At 44.4% G+C, this 23,100-nt stretch overlaps 1 protein-coding gene across 15 annotated transcripts in view; it reads left to right on the top strand.

Annotated features, from left to right (window-relative positions):
* HTR2C (5-hydroxytryptamine receptor 2C) overlaps nucleotides 1–23,100 on the top strand; it is a 459,369-nt gene that overhangs the window by 113,036 nt on the left and 323,233 nt on the right. The window contains exon 1 of one of the 15 annotated variants that reach the window (XM_048864039.2): nucleotides 361–425. The exons of 13 other annotated variants lie outside the window; for them this stretch is intronic. In XM_048864039.2, coding sequence (XP_048719996.2) covers nucleotides 376–425 — 50 coding nt within the window. In that variant the 5' untranslated portion in view covers nucleotides 361–375. Of the gene's footprint in view, nucleotides 1–360; nucleotides 426–23,100 lie in introns of those variants that run through there. One more of the 15 variants, XM_048864034.2, reaches the window with a different exon arrangement.

Below are 23,100 nucleotides of genomic sequence, written 5' to 3'. Positions count from 1 at the left end.
AAACTAATTACGCATCTCAGTTAAACCCAGACCCTTCTCGCTCCCCTCACCCCCCCATGCCCAAACCTGTCTCTTGGTTGTGCTGTTCCTTTCCTGGATATAACGTGTGGGCTACAGTGTTACCTCTAAGAAATAATTCTTCAGATACGTAGGCAGAACAGTCTTTTCTGGTGATATGCCCAGTGTCTACGAAAGAAGAGCATCACGGCTGACCATAAGCACTTCTCACAGATCTCATTCCTGCTCATTCAGACAAATAGAACTCGCAAGACCGTCTGCAACAGCACCGTCTGGTCACTGCCATTGATGTTGCACTATATACATGGCTGAAATGGCATCATGATTTTCAGGTTTTGTTTTTTCCCTAAAGGAACAATGGAAGACTTTAATGACTCTTGTGGAGGCCTTTTGTATATCGAATACAGGTTAGTTAAAGCTCTACTCCTGATATTTTGGTTGGATTTCTAAATTTTCTCCTTTTAGTAATCTACAGTGTTAAAACAAACCCTGCTGGAATTTTGGTTACTCCCACAGACAGCAAAGGGAATTCTTATTCAGTATACCTGTGTGTGTGTGTGTATACGCTGTGTGCAATGGTGGCTTTCTGGCTGCTGAGGTTTGTAGTTTGATTATTCATGAGATTAAATCATTATTGTTAAGTGCCCGGTGACAGAGTGCCATGGACATTTTTAGATAATGAGTAAAAATGAGCTGGCAGTGCTGACTGGGCTGAAGCATCAGAACTGTGCTTCGATTGTACTTTGTGGAAAGCCTGGACTGAGGAATGACCAATTAATACAAAACCATTTAATTAAAATGTCATCCTCACGTTAGCTGGGAGAAGCTGCCACAGGGGCCGGATTTACCAGATTAATTGTTTGCTACTGCTGAAAATAGATGGAGCACACCCACAAGTGAGCTGCTGTGTTAGCTGTGGGTTCTGAAGCAGAGAGCTATGGTCCCTGTCCTGTGAGTGCCTGACATGGGCAGGGCCCTTTGTCTTCAGTGTGGCTCTGAGCGGGCACAGGAGTCTGCTCACACAGCGTCCGTTGCAGGTTGAGGTGGCAGGGGACTAGGCAGACAGCTGCCAGAACAGAGGGATAGGTGAAGGGATGTGGCACACAGTGTTTTAACCGGTTTCAGAGTAGCAGCTGTGTTAGCCTGTATTCGCAAAAAGAAAAGGAGGACTTGTGGCAGGTTAGGAGTACTTGTGGCTCACGAAAGCTTATGCTCAAATAAATTTGTTAGTCCCTAAGGTGCCACAAGTCCTCCTTTTCTTTTAGTGTTTTAACTGTATTCAGCCAGGCTCCAGTCCTACAAATGGATCCATGGGGATGGACCCTTCAATGGGACTCCACCCGCAGGCAGGTTTCTGTGCTTTCAGATCCCGATGCAGGATCGGGCCTTTGGTTTTTTAAACATCCAGCTATCTTCTGTTCTGATGAGCTCTTCCTTGGAGCCCATGCGGTTCAGTGGGCTGCTCAGGGAATGGTGCAGGGCAGAATTTCATAGTTGCCTTTTCAGTTTCCCAAAATTAAGAGAGTCCTGGACCCCCATAGGCTTGCAGAGGTTAGGAATTTTTTGGTTTTTAATTTTTTTCCTGTTCCACTTTTGTTTAATTTAGACCTCTTGAGAAATGCATGGTTGTTAGTTTCTTGCATACATCGATCCATCTCCGGGGATATACTGCACACACTATTTAGCTAGCATCTGCCTGTTTGAATGAAATGTTATTTTATGTGGAATTCAGTGTTCTGTTACCAGGAACAGGGAAACTGCAAATAATTCTTTCCCTCCTGACAATCCTGATGTTGCCAGCTGCATTATTTATTTGCCATTAGCGTCTGGTACCTGTCAGAATTATATTTAAACCCGGAACAGATAGAAGACCTATCCACATTCAGGTGCTTATAATTCTAGAGGCAGATGATGAAATACATGGATTTAGGCATAACTTATGTTCCCCAGTCCTGCATAGCCATATGAATGAGACACTGTGTTGCTTTGTACAATTCTTCAACAGAAGCAGCTGTAAGGCTTGGAAGTATACAAAGACTCTGACTGGCTGTTAACCTTTGGCTAAAGGTTGTCCTACTGGAAATTCCAGCTGGAAATTTTCAGGTGGCAGCAATTGGTCAACTGTCTTTTGAAATAGAGCAAGGGGTCATTTCTTGACTGGTTCTTGGGGCTAGTGGCCCACCGCTGGAAATCAGTAAAAGTCAAAAGAAACCAAGGGAGGCTATGAAACTGCCAAAGAACTGCCAAAGGTTTTAAAAGATGTCTCCAGGAATTTCCACTCAGGAAGACAAGCAATTTTTTCTAGGTTATTTTTGCTTCTAGTTCTTTTTTTGTTTCCCTGTCCTGTTTTTTCCATCTCTGTGTCTTAGAGCACATTTTAAGACTCTGGCCTGCACCCCAGGTTTCCAAGCTTTGCTAGAAAATTGCTGGATGCACTAGAATTTTCCTTGGGATCTTCCCTGGGCTAGATGCTGGAATCACTGGTGAAATTACCTGGTCTGTGCTATGCAAGAGGTCCAACTTGATGATCATCAGGATGGTGCCTTTTAGCCTTAAAATCTACAAACCCATGAATCTCCAGTCCAGGCATATGTCTTCTCTAACGGCGGAGTCTGCATTTCTTGTTCATGTCTTTTTTTGGATCATGTCACAGACAATGGCACTTTTGTCACCTGGACAATCCAATAAAGTTCCGTCATCATTTAGTTCCCTCTTCTGTTTACAGTGGTGTTCCATGTCTGTAGATACGCTTGCAAAGTGCTCTGGGATCTTTCAACCTGAAAGAAGTTGTTATGAAGGTAAAGATCTTGTTTTATTTAAAATAATTGCAGAATCCTTTCACTTGTACACTTCAAGAAATGCAAGTTGCAGTTCTCAAATCTGGCAGGAAAAGGTATAAAATACATTCCAAAAGCAAAGACAATGTAGCAGTACTAGGCTGCCAAATACTGTGCTGTCTGGATAATCCTGCTCCCCGTTGAGGACATAGAGTATAATTCATGTTTTTCACATGGTATACAATGGGGGAACTTAATTGTAACGGGCCACCAGTTACACCATGGCTGTTACATTGGGGTGATGGAATTGGATTCCAATTTCCATCACAACAGATCACACAAATATTCTTAGTTCCATAACCATACAGCTAAATAGCATGTTCTCTTTGAATTAGGGGAAAGGGAGCCATATATCTGGAAACCTTGAAGGGAGACTCGTATTGGGTGCCACAAAAAGCTGATATTGCCCCTGCAGACACCTCTAGAGGGGTGCTGTGGGAAAAGATCCACAGTCCCTTGGAGAAGGGCAATGCATATCCTGTAAAAGATCACCGTACATATCTTTATCATGCTAGCCAAATCACCCTAGAGTACATGGGTTATCATAATAAATAGTAACATATTATAATTTATTATCAGACTTGACAATTACATTAAAGATAATTAAATACTAATGGAGCTGGAATACTCATGAATAGTAACGAAGACACTAAATTCTAAAATGATGCAAGTCAAGGGAGTTTCCGACAAAGCCTCTGGTTTTAAAAAAGTCAGTTGTAGGGCTTTTCTGTGACGCTTCTTCTAGTTCCTTTATAGGTGTTCCCTGATATGGCAGATCTTTCAGAAGTGTGTGCATTTTATCTTCCAGATGGATCTGATATGCAGAGGAACGGACATTTTCTGCAAGATATTAATTCTCGTTTATAACAGAACGTGCCAAATGTTAATCTGGACATTTGAATTGAGGCACAGGGTTTTAGGTGATCACAATTTTGCATGATCTGCAAGGGCTTACTAGCAATTAATTAAGTGGTGGATAGTGGAGAATGATAGACTCACCTGACTGTAAATTCTAAAGGTAGCAAGTTCAATTTTGATTGAGATGGACTAGCCAGAATGCCCCTTTCTTTACTGTCTTTCTCAGGCAGTGTGAGTGGGTGGGAAATGCAGAAATGAAGTGAGCCATGCCAATGGTTTGCTCAGTCATTTCTCTGTGTTCTAAGGCATGTCTGAATACTGTGATAGTCCACACGTCTAACTTGCCAAAATAAACACTTTATTTCTTATCAGCATGCATTTTTTAGAAAATTGTCTCTGGAACAATGGGTTATGGGATTATGGAACTTGTCTTTAAAAAACCAAAAACCTCAACAGCCTAGTGCTATCTGTTACACCAGTTGGTGTGTTTTCTGCAACTGTGGCTTCATGAGGAAAACTTTGGACTGGGGCCATCAGGATGCAATGCAACATTGTGAAGTTTCTCACCATCCTCAGTTCAGCACAAGTGACAAACCCTGATGTGATATGGGGTGGGAGAGCATTCCAGCCAGAAACTGCAAAGGAGAGAGCCGTGTCCCACAGACCATTGCTACAGAAATCAGTGAGGCAAGGCCACTCAGCCTCCTGTTGAGCCTCGTCCTCTTAGCTGTAAAACAGAGCAGCAGATGTGTAGAATAATCTGTAAGAAAATGAGACACTGAAATGTGGTTTCTCTGGATTGGATTCCCACCCTACCACAGTTCCTCTAACATCATTCACTATATTCCTTTTCTGTGTGTTAAATTTACCAGAGCAGGTACTAAGCCATTTCTCAGTTGTTGCTACTGCAGCATGTGTACCTTGATATGCATTTCCATGTGAAAATATTCTCCCACTGGCCCAGATGTTGAATGAGTTTCTGTGGACCCCAGGTACTTAGGGATACTGAAGAGGACCTTTTTGGCATTCAGAAGGAAGAGAGGGAGAGAGAGAGAGAGACGTAGACACTGCTGCCCGTCTTGGGGCGGATGAGAAAAGGCCAGAGCTGCCATTATGTTAAATTACTTTTCAAAATCAGCTTGATCCGCTGCAGACAAATGCTGTAATCTCTGAAATGCCACCTACATGTTAAAGTGATTGAAGCCCTGGCAATACTTATGATAATGATGATCTCTTTCCTCTCTGTCTTGCTTGTTAATCACCCATATGAACTGAATAGCTGTGGGAAAGTGCTGGCAGTAGGGGAAAGATGTAGGTAACCTGAGAATCAAATACAGATTGGAAATAAAATTCCAAAAGACAGAGGTGAGATGGGATTTTCTGGTTTTAGTGCTCTTCTGCAATTCATTGTGCTATAGAATTCTACTTACTTGTGAACTCCAGTTGAAGTGTTTAGACCGGCTGACATACGATTAGATAACTGGTACAGTATTTTTCTGGTTTTGATTAAATAACCAAATTGTCCATGGACCTCTATGTAATGCTACTGCTGGACAGAGACCAATTTTCCATTTTTCAGGAAATTCTGCAATTTCAGAATGTCTTCTGTTTTGAAAAGGAATGAAAACAAAAAAGCCTGTTTCCCAGGAAGTGAAATTAAAAAAAAGTTTGTTTTGAGTTGATTGAAATGTTTAATTTAGATAAAAATTGAAACATTTCATTCTGATTTCATATTTATTTTTTTATTATATAATATAAAGAACAAATAAATCAAAGTTGTTTCAAAACAGAAAATCAAACCTTTCATTTCAACCTTATCAGAGTGCTCCATTCTCTTTTCTTTTCCCCTCAAGTGAAATTTTGTTGAAATCGACAGATTTCCATGGAACATTTCACTTTTGATGAATCACCATTTTCTGATGAAAAGTGTTTCATCACAGTCTTTGACAAGCACCTCTAGTTTATCAACATAGTAGTTCGCAGATTGTGCTGGGTGAGAGCAAAATCCCAACTATCTATATAAAATGCGGGGGTCTCAATTAGCTGTTCCCATTCAAGAAAGATCTTGGAGTCGTTGTGGATAGTTCTCTGAAAACATCCACTCAACGTGCAGCGGCCGTCAAAATAGTGAACAGAATGTTGGGCATCATTAAGAAAGGGATCGATAATAAAACAGAAAATATCATCATGCCTCTCTATAAATCCATGGTACGCCCACAGCTTGAATACTGTGTGCAGATGTGGTCACCCCCTCTCAAAATAGATATATTGGAATTGGAAAAGGTTCAGAAAAGGGCAACAAAAATGATTAGGGGTATGGAACAGCTGCTATATGAGGAGAGATTAATAAGACTGGGACTTTTCAGGTTGGAAAAGAGATAACTAAGGGGAGGGGGATATGACTGAGGTCTATAAAATCATGATTGGTGTAGAGAAAGTAAATAAGGAAGTGTTATTTATTCTTTCTCATAACACAAGAACTAGGGGTCACCAAATGAAATTAATAGGCACCAGGTTTAAAACAAACAAAAGGAAGTATTCACAGAACGCACAGTCAACCTGTGGAACTCCTTGCCAGAGGATGTTGTGAAGGCCAAGACTATAACAGGGTTCAAAAAAGAACTAGATAAGTTCATGGAGGATAGGTCCATCAATGACTATTAGCCAGGAGGGGCAGGTATGGTGTCCCTGGACTCTGTTTGCCAGAAGCTGGGAATGGGCGACAGGGGATGGATCACTTGATGATTCCCTGTACTGTTCATTTCCTCTGGGGCACCTGGCATTGGCCACTGTCAGAAGACAGGATACTGGGCAAGATGAACCTTTTTTCCGATCCAGTATGACCGTTGTTTTGAGCGCACACACAGTAAAGCTTTTAAATGGAAGAAAACAGCTCTTGGTTAATCTCCTTGTACAAAGGAACCTGACGTGCTTCTTTTCTCTCTTTCTGGTTTGCAAACATTCTTTCTGGTTTGCCAGGGTATATACCACCAGCCCGCAACCCCTTTTCACAAGAGGAGCTATTAATTTCATTCCTCAGCACTGACGAAGGGAAGGGTCCATCCTGTTAAGTGCAGGCATGTGGCACCTTTGCGGTTTAGAGCAGACTAGATGGCATTGCATGAAGGGATTCAGAGTACAGTGACTGAGACCCTACACCTGGGGCCAGATCCACAGCTGCCGTACATCAGCCTCGCTCCATTGCGGTCACTGAAGCTGCATGGATTTACACCAGCTGAGGACGTTTTCTTTGAATGTTAACGGAATATACCGTTTGCCATGGTGTGGTACCTGCGTCAGTCCCGGGATGTTAGGGAGACAAGGCGGCTGGGGTAATATCCTTTATTGGACCAGCTTTTGTTGGTGGAAGCTTTTGAGTTTCGCAGAGCTCTCCTTCAGGCTCCTTTCAAAGTCTCAAGTAATAATAGGGTATGTCTACACTGCCGTTAACCACCTGTGGCTGACATGGGCTCACGGGGCTTGGCTGGGGGGCTGTAAAATTGCCATGGAGATGTTCCTGCTCGGACCTGGAGCCCCACGAGGGGATTACGTGAGGATATTACAGGGGGAGGGTCCCAGAGCCCAGGCTCCAGCCCAAGCACAGACATCTACACAGCCGTTTTTAGCCCCTTGAGCCCGAATCGGCAGAGCGGGGCCAGCCGCCGGTGTTGAATCACAGTGTAGACACACCCTTAGGGCACCTCTACCCAGGGAGAGGCAGCCAGTCTCGGAGCCCAGGTCGACAGACTCCCCCTCTTGCGGTGGGGCTACACGTCACGCTCTTGCGGCTCTGAAGCGCATTCCCATCGCTCGGCTGCAGCACGCAAGCTACAGCGTCTACACAGCTCTTTGTAGCGGGAGCCCAGCGAGGCCAGGTCTGTCAACCCGGGCTCTGCGCCAGGCTGCCACAGGCTGCTTCTCGCTGTGTAGATACACTCCCAGTTCCCCTTTGCCTCAGTTCGGCAGCTGTAAAATTGGGACAGATTACAAACTCTGAAGCATGCACATAGTTAGGATAATGGGAGCTATAGAACTAAGAACCTAGGGCAGAGAGAACTCCCCTAGGCTCCTTGGAAAAGCCCGACCTAACGATGTAACCCACACTCAGTTGCAGACATGTTCATGGCTTTGCAGCTTGTGAGTAATGCTCCCTGCTGGAAAGCACCTTTCTACCATACTTCATCGTCAGAGAATGTCATCATGTCATCTGCAGGTATTTCACTAAGTGCGGTAATTGATTTGAGATTGAGTAGAAAACTGAGACCACAGATCTGAACATGCCCAAACCAGATCTGGATCTGAACACTGTGTGTCACCTCTAGACCCAAAGCCCAGATCAGAAAGCCCTTGATTTCGGAGGAAGTTTCTATCCAGATCTGATCATCCCCACGCCAACCTCTGGAGCTACGACACTGCTGCCCATAGGCCCTGCTACAAACCAGTGTGGTGGTTAAGCTGCTCTAAGATAGTGTGTGAGTTTTGTGCAGGTCTGAAAAATACAGGCTTAAATAGGAGACAAATGGCAATACAAAGTAAACTGTTGATCTTCATCGTCTTAAAATATGTCATGTGCATTACATATCGATCACCTGTACCTTGCAGGCCTGTCTCTGTAGTTTCTAAAAAAGAGAGAGAGGGGGAAAGAGAGAGAGAGAGAGTGTGTGTGTGTGTAAAAACAACCAAACACTGCTTACTGCAGAAGCACAGGGAAGGGGCATATGGGAGCTCCTGACAATCTACTGAAATAACAAAACAACGAGGCCATTCTGTGTGTGAAGCAGTGAGCCAGATCCTCAACTAATATATACTGGTGTAGCCTTATTGATGTCAGTAGAGCCAAGCCCAGCTCCACCAGCTGAGGACCTGGCCCATTACATATAAAGGAGGAGAGCTCAAGGACCCTATCCTGCATTCCCAAAATGCTCACTGGTTTTTACCTCCAGTGTTCCCCAAACTCAAACAATACATCACTGCGAAGGCAAGCTCTGTGGGGTAGGAGCATGCTGGATGCTGTGTTCTGTAACGTGCCCAGATCACAGGTAGTGCTTGACCAGTAATAAATTGTATCTTGGAAGGGGTCTAATTCTCAGGGCTTATGCTGCAGTGTATAGTACCAATCACACAGGCTGTACGGCATGGCTTTGGCTTTCATTGTACTTTATATTCAAGCTGCACTGTTATAAAAAGTCTTTCATGTCCCCAGTCTAAAAAAACCTTCAGTGCTATGCAGTTGTACCCTACAGATAAATTATTTTTGCTAGTGAAGACCAGAAATTATTGCCCCTCCTGACAGCCGAATGATTTCTATACTACCTCACACTGGAAATAGGAAGCAATATTCTTAAGCACCAAGAAGATTAAATGGAACTCTTCTAACCAGTGATACATCCAGCTCCAATTCCGAGGCATCAGACATTACTGCATTCCTGTCAGAACTACTTGCCCTTTCATTTTACAAAAATACAACCATCCTTCCCCACTCCCCACGAAAAAACCCTCAACAAACCCCTCTTTCCCCCCGAAAATACCGAGTTTGTTTTGCTTTTCCCCCGGCAGCCCTCTCTCTATAGATATGTGTAAGTACCTTAGAGAAATAGAGTGCCTGATTCTGCTCTTACACATAGGAGCAACTTCACTGACTTCAGTGGAAATACACTGGTGTAAATCAGGAGTAAGTGAGAACAAATCAGGCCACAATGTATAGTATTTAATTACATACACAAAATAAGGTTCACTCAGAAATCAAATGTAGAGACTGCCTGTAAGTACAAAGATGTGTGTTTTAATTAAAAAAATTTAAGGTCTCTCTTTGTTAAACAAATAGTAGAAAAAGCAAGCGATGGTAGACAGCAATAAAGTATATGGCACCTTTTCTTGCTCGTACTAACCCTTTTTTTGCACTTTGAATAGGAACAGGAACATTGTGGACAACATTCCACAACAGAACAATCAGCCTGAAGAGCTGGGTTTTAAAACCCTCCTATCATAAATGTTGAAAAGGACTTCAGAATGTGCTAATTCAGCTTTTAGTATTTCTTTCCTTATTATGCATCCTGTTTTATTCCAAGTCCCTTCATACAACTGTGAGGGAAATAAAATGTCAAATGTGAAGCATATTATTACCAGTTTGCAACAGTCTTTTTATAGGGTGCTTATAACGAAGCCTGTACGCATCACTCTCCTTCATTATTTTTATTCTTACACCTAAGACTCCATAAAGAATAAAACTACTTTGAATTTTTATTCAACCAATATTTGCTAAATGTTTTCATGGATTTCTGATCAAGAGATGGCCTGGGTTAAGCTGAAGCTGCATAGCAAGGCAGGATGAGAACGTAATGCTTGGCTTTTGGGAAGGGCATGCTGGGTGGAGGAGAGAGTGCAAGGAGCTGCCTCTTCCCTTTTTCCCAGCAGCACACCTGTGAAGGACTCAGGCATTTTTTGGATGTGGTGCTTACTATTGTTGGAGGCTCTGACTAACGGGCAGTGTGGCCTATTAGCTTATCGTAGGCAATCCCCTAGTCCTCCCCCACACATGCTGCAATGGACTAGAGCCACTGGGAGGAATCCATGCAATTTCTTTTTGGAACCCACAAAAAGGAGCACATACTCCACAGTCCAGGCTCCCTGTGCCTTAGGCAGGAAGATTCACAACTCAGACAATCCAGGAAGTTTTTGGAAAGTGTAGGGGACAATTTCCTGGTGCAAGTGCTGGAGGAAACAACTAGGGGCAGAGCTCTTCTTGACCTGCTGCTCACAAACCGGGAAGAATTAGTAGGGGAAGCAAAAGTGGATGGGAACCTGGGAGGCAGTGACCATGAGATGGTCAAGTTCAGGATCCTGACACAGGGAAGAAAGGAGAGCAGCAGAATACGGAACCTGGACTTCAGAAAAGCAGACTTTGACTCCCTCAGGGAACGGATGGGCAAGATCCCCTGGGAGAATAAGATGAGGGGGAAAGGAGTCCAGGAGAGCTGGCTGTATTTTAAAGAATCCTTATTGAGGTTGCAGGAACAAACCATTCCAATGTGCAGAAAGAACAGTAAATATGGCAGGTGACCAGCTTGGCTTAACAGTGAAATCCTTGCTGATCTTAAACACAAAAAAGAAGCTTACAAGAAGTGGAAGATTGGACAAATGACCAGGGAGGAGTATAAAAATATTGCTCGGGCATGCAGGAGTGAAATCAGGAAGGCCAAATCACACTTGGAGTTGCAGCTAGCAAGAGATGTTAAGAGTAACAAGAAGGGTTTCTTCAGACATGTTAGCAACAAGAAGAAAGTCAAGGAAAGTGTGGGCCCCTTACTGAATGAGGGAGGCAACCTAGTGACAGAGGATGTGGAAAAAGCTAATGTACTCAATGCTTTTTTTGCCTCTGTCTTCACGAAGAAGGTCAGCTCCCAGACTACTGCACTGGGCAGCACAGCATGAGGAGGAGGTGATCAGCCCTCTGTGGAGAAAGAAGTGGTTCGGGACTATTTAGAAAAGCTGGATGAGCACAAGTCCATGGGGCCAGATGCGCTGCATCCGAGAGTGCTAAAGGAGTTGGTGGCTTTGGTTGCAGAACCATTAGCCATTATCTTTGAAAACTCCTGGCGATTGGGGGAGGTCCTGGACGACTGGAAAAAGGCTAATGTAGTGCCCATGTTTTAAAAAGGGAAGGAGGAGGATCCTGGGAACTACAGGCCAGTCAGCCTCACCTGAGTCCCTGGAAAAATCATGGAGCAGGTCCTCAAGGAATCAATTCTGAAGCACTTAGAGGAGAGGAAAGTGATCAGGAACAGTCAGCATGGATTCACCAAGAGCAAGTCATGCCTGACTAACCTAATTGCCTTCTATGACGAGATAACTGGCTCTGTGGATGAGGGGAAAACAGTGGATGTATTATTCCTTGACTTCAGTAAAGCTTTTGATACGGTCTCCCACAGTATTCTTGCTGGCAAGTTAAAGAAGTACGGGCTGGACAAATTAGAGGATTGGGCCAAAAGAAATCTGATGAGGTTCAACAAGGACAAGTGTAGAGTCCTGCACTTAGGACGGAAGAATCCCATGCACTGCTACAGACTAGGGACCGAATGGCTAGGCAGCAGTTCTGCAGAGAAGGACCTAGGGGTTACAGTGGACGAGAAGCTGGATATGAGTCAACAGTGTGCCCTTGTTGCCAAGAAGACTAACAACATTTTGGGCTGTATATGTAGGGGCATTGCCAGCAGATTGAGGGACGTGATCATTCCCCTCTATTGGGCATTGATGAGGCCTCATCTGGAGTACTGTGTCCAGTTTTGGACCCCACACTACAAGAAGGATGTGGAAAAATTGGAAAATGTCCAGCGGAGGGCAAGAAAAATGAGTAGGGGACTGAAACACATGACTTATGAGGAGAGGCTGAGGGAACTGGGCTTGTTTAGTCTGCAGAAGAGAAGAATGAGGGGGGATTTGATAGCTGCTTTCAACTACATGAAAGGGGGTTCCAAAGAGGCTGGCTCTAGACTGTTCTCAATGGTAGCAGATGACAGAACGAGGAGTAATGGTCTCAAGTTGCAGTGGGGGAGGTTTAGGTTGGATGTTAGGAAAAACTTTTTCACTAGGAGGGTGGTGAAACACTGGAATGCGTTACCTAGGGAGGTGGTAGAATCTCCTTCCTTAGAAGTTTTTAAGGTCAGGTTTGACAAAGCCCTGGCTGGGATGATTTAGTTGGGGATTGGTCCTGCTTTGAGCAGGGGGTTGGATTAGATGACCTCTTGAGGTCCCTGCTAACCCTGATATTCTATGATTTTTGTTTCCTCTTGTAGGTTACCATTCCATTTCCCCCATCCATCCACCATATTGGTGCTGTTCCTGGCTTGGCCACAAGGGTCACTGTTGAGTAACAGAAGGAATGCCTTTCCTTCAACAGGGGAAAAAGTGACTGACCTCCACAGGATTTCCAGAGTCTAGCAGCTGGAGGAGTGAGAGTGTGGGACAGATTGTTCCCCAGCCCAGGTGGGAGGGAGGAAAGCCCATGAGTTTCCTAATGTGGTTTCCAGCAGGTCGTTCCATCAGGATAAGGCAGTTTGATAAGGCAGCCCCACAAGTCACTGAGATGTGAAAATATGTACTTCGTTGTTTAGCTAGTTGGACGCACACACTGAAGGCCTAGTACACAAAGTCACAGACAATGCAGGGCGCTCTCCTTAAGCACACACACACATGGTCTCTGGCTCTGCCCGTCCCCACTCAGAAGAGAGGAAGGCCCCTCACTGTGGTGTTACTCTTCAGTCCCTTTTACACCAGAGTCTAGAATCTCAGATTCACTTAATCCAGACGGCATGCACAGTGCATTGGCGTAATGGCTGGCCTGAGCGCTCTTCTCCACTTTTCCATTCAGGCACAAAGTGTTGAAAAAGTTTACACTGATGGATGGGCAAGATAGAAATCACTTGCTATCTCTTAGTGACAAACATATAAATAAAAATAGAGGAAGCCAAGCAGATGTTGCTTACGCATTTGTTTGAGTTCTGGTACAACCTGGTGTGTTACTTTAAACCAAAAACTGCTGCTGCAAATCAATTTGTGTTCAATTTACGGTGCATTTGTTGTAGCTGAAGTACAAAGATGGAGAGAGTTTCCTGGTGTGATTTAAGAGAGTAGACATTTTGAACAGGGAGATAGTGATTTTTGCATCATAATTTGTCAAAACAACACCCCCTCCTCCCAATAAACCAAACAAACTTTAAAAAAAATCCCCTGAAAAAATCATGAACTGGAAATTCTGAATAGGTATAACTTGACATTCTGGAACATAAGTATGAAGTCATTCATAGTTCGCTCTGCTGCGTTACATAATGGTGCATTTTATAACTTTTTCATTAAGCACAAGAGAAGAAATTCGCTGATGTCACTTATACCTGTCACTGAATGCTACATGAGATCCTGAAAAGAGCTGTTGGTAGGCTGAAGTTTACCATGGCACAGGGGGACTGTGTGCTGCCTTAAGGCACCCATAACTAGTGGGACTTTAGGGAGGTATGTATGGGTCTTTGGGGGCTGGGGGTAGCACGCTGTCCATTTTTTCTCTTGCAACTGTAAGAAAAAGATGTGAAGTCATTTCTGCTTCCCAGCTGCAGCCTGCATAGGCTGAGCTGGCAGGGGAGGGCGTGAAGCCTCAACAGTGGCAGTCTGGTCACACAGAACCCAAGCAAACCCTGAAATAACATCTGTTACCCCCTCTTGGCGTGACTGGGGGAGAGCACGCCCCCCGGCCCCTGAACAGTGTAGGAGAATGCAGCTGTCAGGGGCTAAGAGTGCCACAGACTAGGAAGGGGATGCATTGTCAGTGCAGAGCTGAACAAACTATGTACACACCAGTATCATGCACACACACACAGTCAACACCCTAAAAAACCCCAGAGAAATTATGTCCCTCTTGGGTACTCAGGTCCCTCCTGGCACCGCTGGAGCCCCCGTCGGTAACCCTCTGGGCATGCTGCAGAGCCCAGCTTTTCTCTCCTTTCCCAGGCTAGCGAGGAAGGAGTGGGCGGAGGGCTGGGTGGTTATATTCATGGACAGTCCTTCTGTATGTGTTACTCTATGGGGCAGGCACCTGGAGCTTACGATGGTGCCTGTTGCTGTATTTTGTAAATGTGAAGAAGTAGTCGCACAAACTCCATTTAGTACGTTACCGGAGCTGCTCTAGAGTGCTGACGGACTTGCTGAAACCATCCTGCCCCCTCTCTGTGTGCACTGACACGTTGTGTCAAACGGGCTGGAACCCCCAAAGGGGACAGCTTCCTGTTCTCGTGCTTGGTCTGGCAAGGCACTGACTGCTGTGGCCCTGAGCGAGCCAAGCACTCGGGATATTTGCAAAGGCGCAGAGGAGTTCTGAGTACCCAACTCCCATGGGTTCCTTTTGGGAATCTTTCTCCCTTAAGTTTGTGCTTAAGTTTTAGGCAGGTGAGTCATGTAATTGAAATCAGTGGACCTACTCATGTTTAAGTGTAAGTGCTTTGCTGGATTGGGGCCAGAGTGTGAAGCACCACGAAGCACTGAGACCCTCCTAATAAAACCTATCACCCATTTCTTATCGATTACCAGGGCACCGTTTACATGGCTCTGAAGAATTTAGCTGTTTCCGTAATTAGATCCCTTATTTTTAGAAGGTTTTAAAACGGACAAATGTGCAGTAGACTTAAACTTGGTGTAAGAAAACTTGCAAAAGTGCAGTTATGTTTGTACAAACTAATGGCCTGATTCTGATCTCACAGTGGTGTAAATCAGGAGTAACTGCACGGATGTCAGTAGAGTTATGCTGATGTAAAATTGGAGCGAGTGAGATCAGTGGTGTTCTTTTAGCTTTGAGTTATAAAAATACAAAATACGACGCCTCATCTATGCAAGACTCACGCCTGTTCTGGCTGGGAAGTGGTGCCACCCGTTCCTTCTGGTCTCCCGTTCTTCATAGCACACTCTCTTTCATTTGCTCTTTGCATGTGCTTTATGTTGCTCCCTGCCTTTTGGAGTTGAGTGGACAATAAATCAAGATGAGCAACTGCCATGTATTGCAGTAATAAAACTATCCCGCTCCCTTGATGGATTTCTCAAGGAACAGGCTCTATCGACCATGAAGAGATGAATATGTTTTTTCATTCACCTAATGTTCTTATCCCTGGGGAAATGAGCTGTCATGTAAAGTGGCCCAAAGGGTTATATTTAGTGATAGCTTAAATTTCAATTGTTTGCTTCAGTTAAGCAACTATAAGTTCGGATCTGGTTCTAACCCCCTTCCACAAATTACGCAGACCTCTCTGGTCTGCCATACTTGTCTGGAGATGTCATGAGAACTGTCTGTCTTGCAACATTTCTGGTATCATCTGTTCCCAGTCCTGGGAGTATCGTGAAAATAGTCTGTCTTGTGATATTTCCAGACTTCTGCTTTCCAGCTTCATCTCAAAGCAAAGTCCAGTTCTGGTTTGATTTAGGGGGTAAATAAAGGTTTGAGCCCATCCCTGGTAATGTTATCACTGGGCCATCAGATTTTGGGCAGTGATAATGTACAATTATCTATTCCTACAACAGGGCAAGAACAGTTTAATTTCTATAGAAACTGACCCTAACATCTGGGCAGATCGCTCTATGACTTTGTTGGAAAGTTCATAAACTCAGTTGATGCCTGCTGAGGTTTTGGAAGCGGGGCAAGGAAACTCTGGGGATGCTGTTGGAGCCAAAAGGCCAGCCAGGATCTTGAAAGCCTTTTGTAAATGTTCGGGAATACTTTTTGATCTTATAAAATACCTAACTTCTGTTCTTCTGCCCCAGCAGCAGTTCTGGCCGCTTACATCCATTGGAACCAGGATATTGTCAGTGCTCTGGATGGAGAATGTTATATAAAAAAAATATAAATGACTTCCAAACCTTGCGGTTGTATGCTTTGGTATCAGATACCTCCTCTCCCCCTTTTAGAGTTACTTAGCACACAGCTCTCCGTGGGTGGATATTAAGAGCCAGATCCTCAACTGGAGTAGATCCATGTAGCTCAAAAAACATAAAAACGGCCAGATTGGGTCAGACCAGAGGTCCATCCAGTCCAGTATCCTGTCTACCGACAGTGGCCAATGCCAGATGCCCCAGAGGGAGTGAACCTAACAGGTAATGATCAAGTGATCTCTCTTCTGCCAGCCATTTCCACCCTCTGACAGACAGAGGCTAGGGGCAGCATTCCTTGCCCATCCTGGCTAATAGCCATTAATGGACTTAACCTCCATGAATTTATCCAGTTCTCTTTTAAACCCTGTTATAGTCCTAGCCTTCACAACCTCCTCAGGCAAGGAGTTCCACAGGTTGACTATGCACTGAGTGAAGAAGAACTTCCTTTTATTCGTTTTAAACCTGCTACCCATTAATTTCATTTGGTGGTCCCTAGTTCTTATATTATGGGAACAGGTAAATAACTTTTCCTTTTTCACTTTCTCCACAGCACTCATGATTTTATAGACCTCGATCATATCCCCCCTTAGTCTCCTCTTTTCCAAATTGAAAAGTCCTAACCTCTTTAATCTCTCTCTAAACTCCATTGAGGTCAGTGGAATAACCCCAGTTGAGGCTCTGGCCTTCTGTTTATGATATGATATAAAACGATAGTAACAGTCCAAAGGTTTTTCAACCTTCCATCTAGACAAGCACATGGAAAGTCTCCAAGGACCTTGAGTGTTCTTACAAAGTGAACAGTGAGGTTCGTTTCAGTAATGTTGGACAGTACAGCAACATTAAGATACAATTCCTTGTACTCTGTCTCCAAACTGACACACAATGGCTATTCACTGGGATGAATCTAATACAGAAACCTTTGAAGAGGTAAAACAAAACCCAGCTTCATGGTAAGAGCAGGTTCCAACACAGAAAGCTATTTCCTATTGTACTGTGGGGAGCTGAAAAATTAACCTGCTCATCCAGTTACCATCATTCATTTAGACCATGTCATGTTAATATTCATTGTTGTTAGGAAAATTCAATTTCTATCATATGTTGACTTTCCTATTACTATGGTAGAATAAATGTTAATACAGAATAATAATAATGTATGAGAGCTTTCTTTGTGGCATAACACGGCTGTGGCTGCCTGGCCTGGTTTACATTCAGCCCTGCCTGTGGGAGTAAGGCGATAATGTTTATGAACAGATTAACACACAGTAGAGCTGTATAAGATCAGACTGTAGGTAAGGTCTTTTTAAAGCAAAAGCAAGGGCTTTTCTCTGAGCCCAAAGTAGGTCTGGAATTCCCAGGCTTGTGCCTTTGGCCTGCCAGCGAGAAGTGAGCTGAACAGATGAAAGGGAGCCAGGCTCAGCACAGTTAGCTAAGTGGCAGTGGTCCCAGGATGACCATAAAGCTGGGAATTGCCACTCTACATTCACCCCTTATTAAACGCCTTGGATAAATTATTCTGAGGCCATTCTGGACTCGCCCTCAGGTTAGAGCATGTCACACATTCCTTTAGAAGAATAAACCTTAGTTATGAGATTCATCATTTAAAATGTTTTCTCTTTCCCAGGTCTGAGCAGAACACTTGTTATCAGCATGCCCTGGGCAGTGCATGTGCATTGATTTGCTGTTATCTTTTAATACACGTTGTTAGGATTATTTACCTTTGCGTTTCAGAGGCCTCTTTCCCTCTGCAGCTCCTCACCAAGGGGGGGAGGACAATCCAGTTCACCAGCGGGAGAGCAGAGTGCTCAGAGCCTCAGTGGGTCAGGCCCTACAGTGATATACCAGGTCTCTCTTGAGGAGCAGTGAGCATGGTTGAGTGTGTGCATGTCTCCCAGAAATGACTCTCTCCAGTGACTAACCAGCTGGCTGTGACCTGAAAGCTGGAGGAGTTCCTCTTTGACGTGATTGGGGCCTGTGATTTTGGTGCTGTGGGCGTGCATTTGTGGCTGTGGTTCGTTAGCGTTATCATTTCCTGCTGGTTTCCTTGGGGACACTACCACGGATGATGGCCGTCCCGCAAATGAAAAAATGATTAGGGGACTGGAACACATGAGTTATGAGGAGAGGCTGAGGGAGCTGGGATTGTTTAGCCTGCAGAAGAGAAGAATGAGGGGGGATTTGATAGCTGCTTTCAACTACCTGAAAGGGGGTTCCAAAGAGGATGGCTCTAGACTGTTCTCAATTGTAGCAGATGACAGAATGAGGAGTAATGGTCTCAAGTTGCAGTGGGGGAGGTTTAGATTGGATATTAGGAAAAACTTTTTCACTAAGAGGGTGGTGAAACACTGGAATGCGTTACCTAGGGAGGTGGTAGAATCTCCTTCCTTAGAGGTTTTTAAGGTCAGGCTTGACAAAGCCCTGGCTGGGATGATTTAACTGGGAATTGGTCCTGCTTTGAGCAGGGGGATGGACTAGATGACCTTCTGGGGTCCCTTCCAACCCGGATATTCTATGATTCTATGATCTTGGCTTAGGCTGCTGTCTCTCCACCTTTGGAAGGGCCCCATGGGGGACTTGGGAAGTGGGATGCTGTGGGTGCCACAAGGACTCCTTGTTGCTTTTGCTGATACAGACTAACCCCTCTGAAACCTGGTCCCTCTTCTGTGTCTCGTCCACCTGGCTCAGCCAGGTTTATAAAAGCGAAAGGTGAACTGACTCAGGCCGGGGTCGGACGTCAGTTATAACAAGGGCTGCACATACCGTATGTGGTGTGCATAGCTGGGGCAAGCTGTGGCCAGTGTGATGATTCTGCTTTCCGGGTACTGCAGCTTTCCCTGAGCGGGTGCTGCTGCCTGTTTGCGGGGGGTCGATTCAGTATGGGTGCTAAAGTGAACAACACGCTCCCTTTGGGTATCGCTCTGTCTGTGTCTTCAGTCTCTCTTCGTTGGTCCATCAGTCTGATATACTAGGCATCCAGACAGAAAGTATAGGGTTAGTGTTTTCCCCAGGAATTGAAATGGGGAGGGGGGGGTCAGGGCCGATAAGGGGCGAGACCGTGAGGGAGAAGGTGGCTCTGTGACACCATAGTAAAAATTGAAAAAATGTTTCATGACCATTTAATTAGATTTAACTCATGTTTTAAAATCATCACAAAAATTAAAGTTAGCTACTCAAGCCTTCTATGAAGCATATCATCTACATCCTTCTTGGTTTCTTGTTATAATTTTGCACAACTCTGTTAATGAACTTCTTGAATGCAACGCAGTCTCTTTGGTGGCTTCTCGTGTGTCCGGTACTTCCATTCCTTCCATGGATATGCTCATTAGATCATTCACATGATCAGGCAGAAGGCGACTTCTTTCAGAACACAAAATTCTATTCAATGAGGCAAAAGAATGCTCGACTGTAGGTATTGTGACTGGGAGTAACAAAAGATGAATTCCTACTTCTTTCATCCCAGGAAACATAGCAGAAAGATCGGGTCGAGCCACTAGTGATGATGAAAAAAGAAGTTGAAGTCAAATCTTCATTCATTTGTCGTATGATATTCCACTCTGTGTTCAAATTCTCTGTTCTGTCCTGAGCACACGGCAGCCCCATTTCTGGTTGTGCCTCACTCCACTCAACTGTCGGTGTTTTATAGGACAGGGATCTGTAAAAGCTACGTAGAGGTTTTGAGTAGAATCTATAAGTCGCTGTTGTCGATTTTTAAGAATCAAGTCTGTGTACTTTTTCAGTTGTCTTAACAAACACTTCTTGTCCTCTTCACTTAAGGATTCAATATAAATGCCTTTGTTACCCAACTTCTGGACTCAAGTCTTTGCTTCTTCCAGTACTTTTTCAATGGATAGTTCTCTGATGGATTCAAATGTAGCTTCTCTTGCTGGACAAAGATCTACTACTGTTGTAGCAGAGGCCTGGATGGCATTGTTTAATGACCCAAGTGGTTTCAACAGTAGACTTACAAGGGAGAGAATGGCAATAGTCTTCTCTGAATGTAGCAGCAAAAGTAATCCAGCAGCCTCACTACTTAGATCCATCCCATCTTGGTAGATACTTTCCAAAGCCAGTAATAATGGCTGGAGTAATTTTAAGACAAAGCCAGGGATCACTCATGAGAAAGCCAGAGGGTTTTCCCAGGTTGGACTAATTTGAACTTCAGTCCCAGTGTATCTTCTATATTTTCTGAATATAATCTTCTGAATATAAAGATATTCAGTCTTTTTGGACTCTTGCAAAAAAAAGAATATAATAGCTTTTTTAAATGTCTTTTGAAGAGTCTGCAGCTTCTACTAGTGCTAGTTGGAGTAGATGGCCTCTGCAGTGTGTTCAGGAGAGTTCAGGGTTACGTTTTTCTCTGCGCAAAGTTTGTACTCCACCATGTCTTCCAGAGAAGTTTGCAGCTCCATCAAATGCACAAGCAGCTATCTGTTTGGGGTCCAAGTGACAAGCATTTAACTCTTCTAAGATGTGGGTTGTCACAGATGCAGCCGATGTGTCTTCTATAACTTGAACATCTAGAAATGCATCTACTGGCCTACGACTGACATACAGATAACATACACAGTGACTTAATACTTAATGCTCATTTGCATCGGTGCATTCATTAGCCATGTATGCAAATTTTTTTGTGGTGAGAGAGTTCTTCACTTTTTCAACGGTTGAGTCTTTCACTCTTGCACCACTTGCGTCTAGCCAGTCAATTGAGTTTCTTGTAGAAAGACAGTGAGCATTTGCTGGTCTTGTTCAGAACCAGTGTTCAGCTTCAGGATGAACAAGTGACAATGCACTTAACATTGGCCTCCAGTTTGTAGTGTGTGGTATCTCTTGCTGAAATAGAAAGTAGGATGCCACAGCCATGTTTGTTCACATGAACTGTGTTGTGTCTCCAGCATTCTTAACAGCCTCATTAACGCTCACCGGTGTTGTCCTTGGTCAGTGGAGACTCAGAGTTGCTTTCACATGAGTTCAGGGTCCCAGCTGGGGGGGAAGAAGGCATCTTGCTCGTTCCTCCAGCTGCTCACTGTTCGCTCTGGCCACTGTTGTTCATTGTGCCACCATTCACTCCATTGCTCTGTTGCCAATGGCCCTGCGCCGTCACCTTCTGCTGCCACCTGCCACTGTGACCTCTGCGAGTGGGTCTCTTGACGTTCCACCCGGCTCCCAGTGATTTCAGCCGAGCTCTCAGTGCGGGAACCTCGCTGCTAGTGCAGACTGGGCCGTCTCTTCCACAGAAACACTGTCCCACAGCAGGTCTAAGCACTTAGATCTGATTCTCAGTGATTTCAGCTGTACAAAAGACTCTCTATGGAGCCTAATCAGCTCTGTCTTTAAACAGTGGAGGGGGCAGGTCAAATAGTCCTTGTGACTCAGGCAGCCCATCAAGCAAAACACCTGTCCCCACCCTCTCTCTCGATGCCCTCAATCAGCACGGGCTAAGTACAATTCTACTGCCCTTTACTCAGACAATAAGAACAACAACATTTCATTCCTCCCCTCCCGCATTCAAGTGATTTGTAACCCAACCCCAGCCAAAATCTATCACTTGGGCAACACAGCTCTGTTTGCTGGATACTTAGATAGATTAGGTCTGACTGTAATACAATCCGTTCCTGAAGCCTTTCCCCCCAGCTCATCACTAGCTGTCAGGGAGAGCTCATTTAGACTTTGCTTACAAATCATAATTTGAAATTATTATGTTGGCCAACATCACCGAAATGAATGCACTGACATGGTCATAAAAAACAACAGCTGTATAAGGAAGCTCGTCTATGTTCATACTATTCAAATCTATTATACTATTTCAGATACACTGTATATACTTTTAAAGCCTGTATTAATGTTTCAATTTCAATTCAAATTTCCAAACAGTCACTAAACAGGTAACACTGCATGTAACTAGTTCACAAAACTGGAGGGGGAGGGGAGGCGTGTTGGGGAAATTCGAGGGCGATGTGGGGAAATGCCTGGGGTTAGCTCTTTGTATTGGTGACTAAAATCACAGCCCTTCAACTCAGGGTGTCCAGGAACGGTAAATGAGAATCTACCCTGACAGCAACTGTGCAGTATGTTTAAAATGGGCTGACAGTAAGATAACCCCTGATCTTTTCATCTGATCTGACGTTTACATCAAAAGGAGTGGTTTTCCCTAGAGCTGAGAAAACATGACAAATACAAGCATAAAATGAGCCATTTAAATATATTTGGAGCCTGCCTTTTTTAAGATTGTACTCAAACAATAATGATTCTTATTCATGGTCACAGTGTCAACTCTGGGTTTCACCTTTACTATTCTAGATTGCGGGTTTTTCTTGCAAATTTTTCAACATCAAGCTGGCTGAAACGATTTCATGTTTTCAGTGATGTAGCAGTGTGCATAGCAGCAGAATGCTTGCTGAATTCCCTTTTGAATAGAAGCAGAAAGTAAGAAATTTCAAAATAAAAAATGTTTATTAATTTTGATTAATTGCCAAAATATCTAGATAATTTATTATTCTGTGACTTGACCGCATCTTATGGGCCAGGTGTATCTGTAAGGGAAAGTCCTGAGCTGGGGGCTCCGGAGAACAGTGAGCTCGCCAACGTCAACCTTTTGTGTACTCCAGCCTTAACCTCCTCCCGCAAACCTATGTGCCCAGCCTGCTCCTAGGGGGCCACACAAGGCAGTGGCCCCACCCCTTGTGGGGGTGAAGTGCTCACTATTTGATGGACAGAAGGAGCAGTTCTTGCACTCTGTTGAGCACAGGGACTGCAATGTAACTGACCCTTGCCAGGAACACTCGCATGAGCGAATGCTCCTTAGGACTAGGGCTGGACGGAAAACGGGAATTCCTTGTCCAGGCTTTGCTCCTGGAAACAGAGGAAACAGAGACCTTTTGACAAAAAATGAGAGAGAGAAACCAGTCCAAGAATAGCCAATAGCCTGGTGGTTTGGACACGCCCTGGGACGCAGGAGAGCCAGGTGAGTGCCAACACCCACGCTATTGGC

Source organism: Caretta caretta, chromosome 9, assembly GCF_965140235.1.
Source record: "Caretta caretta isolate rCarCar2 chromosome 9, rCarCar1.hap1, whole genome shotgun sequence".
Taxonomy (NCBI): domain Eukaryota; kingdom Metazoa; phylum Chordata; order Testudines; family Cheloniidae; genus Caretta; species Caretta caretta.
This window is presented reverse-complemented; position numbering and strand designations above follow the sequence as displayed.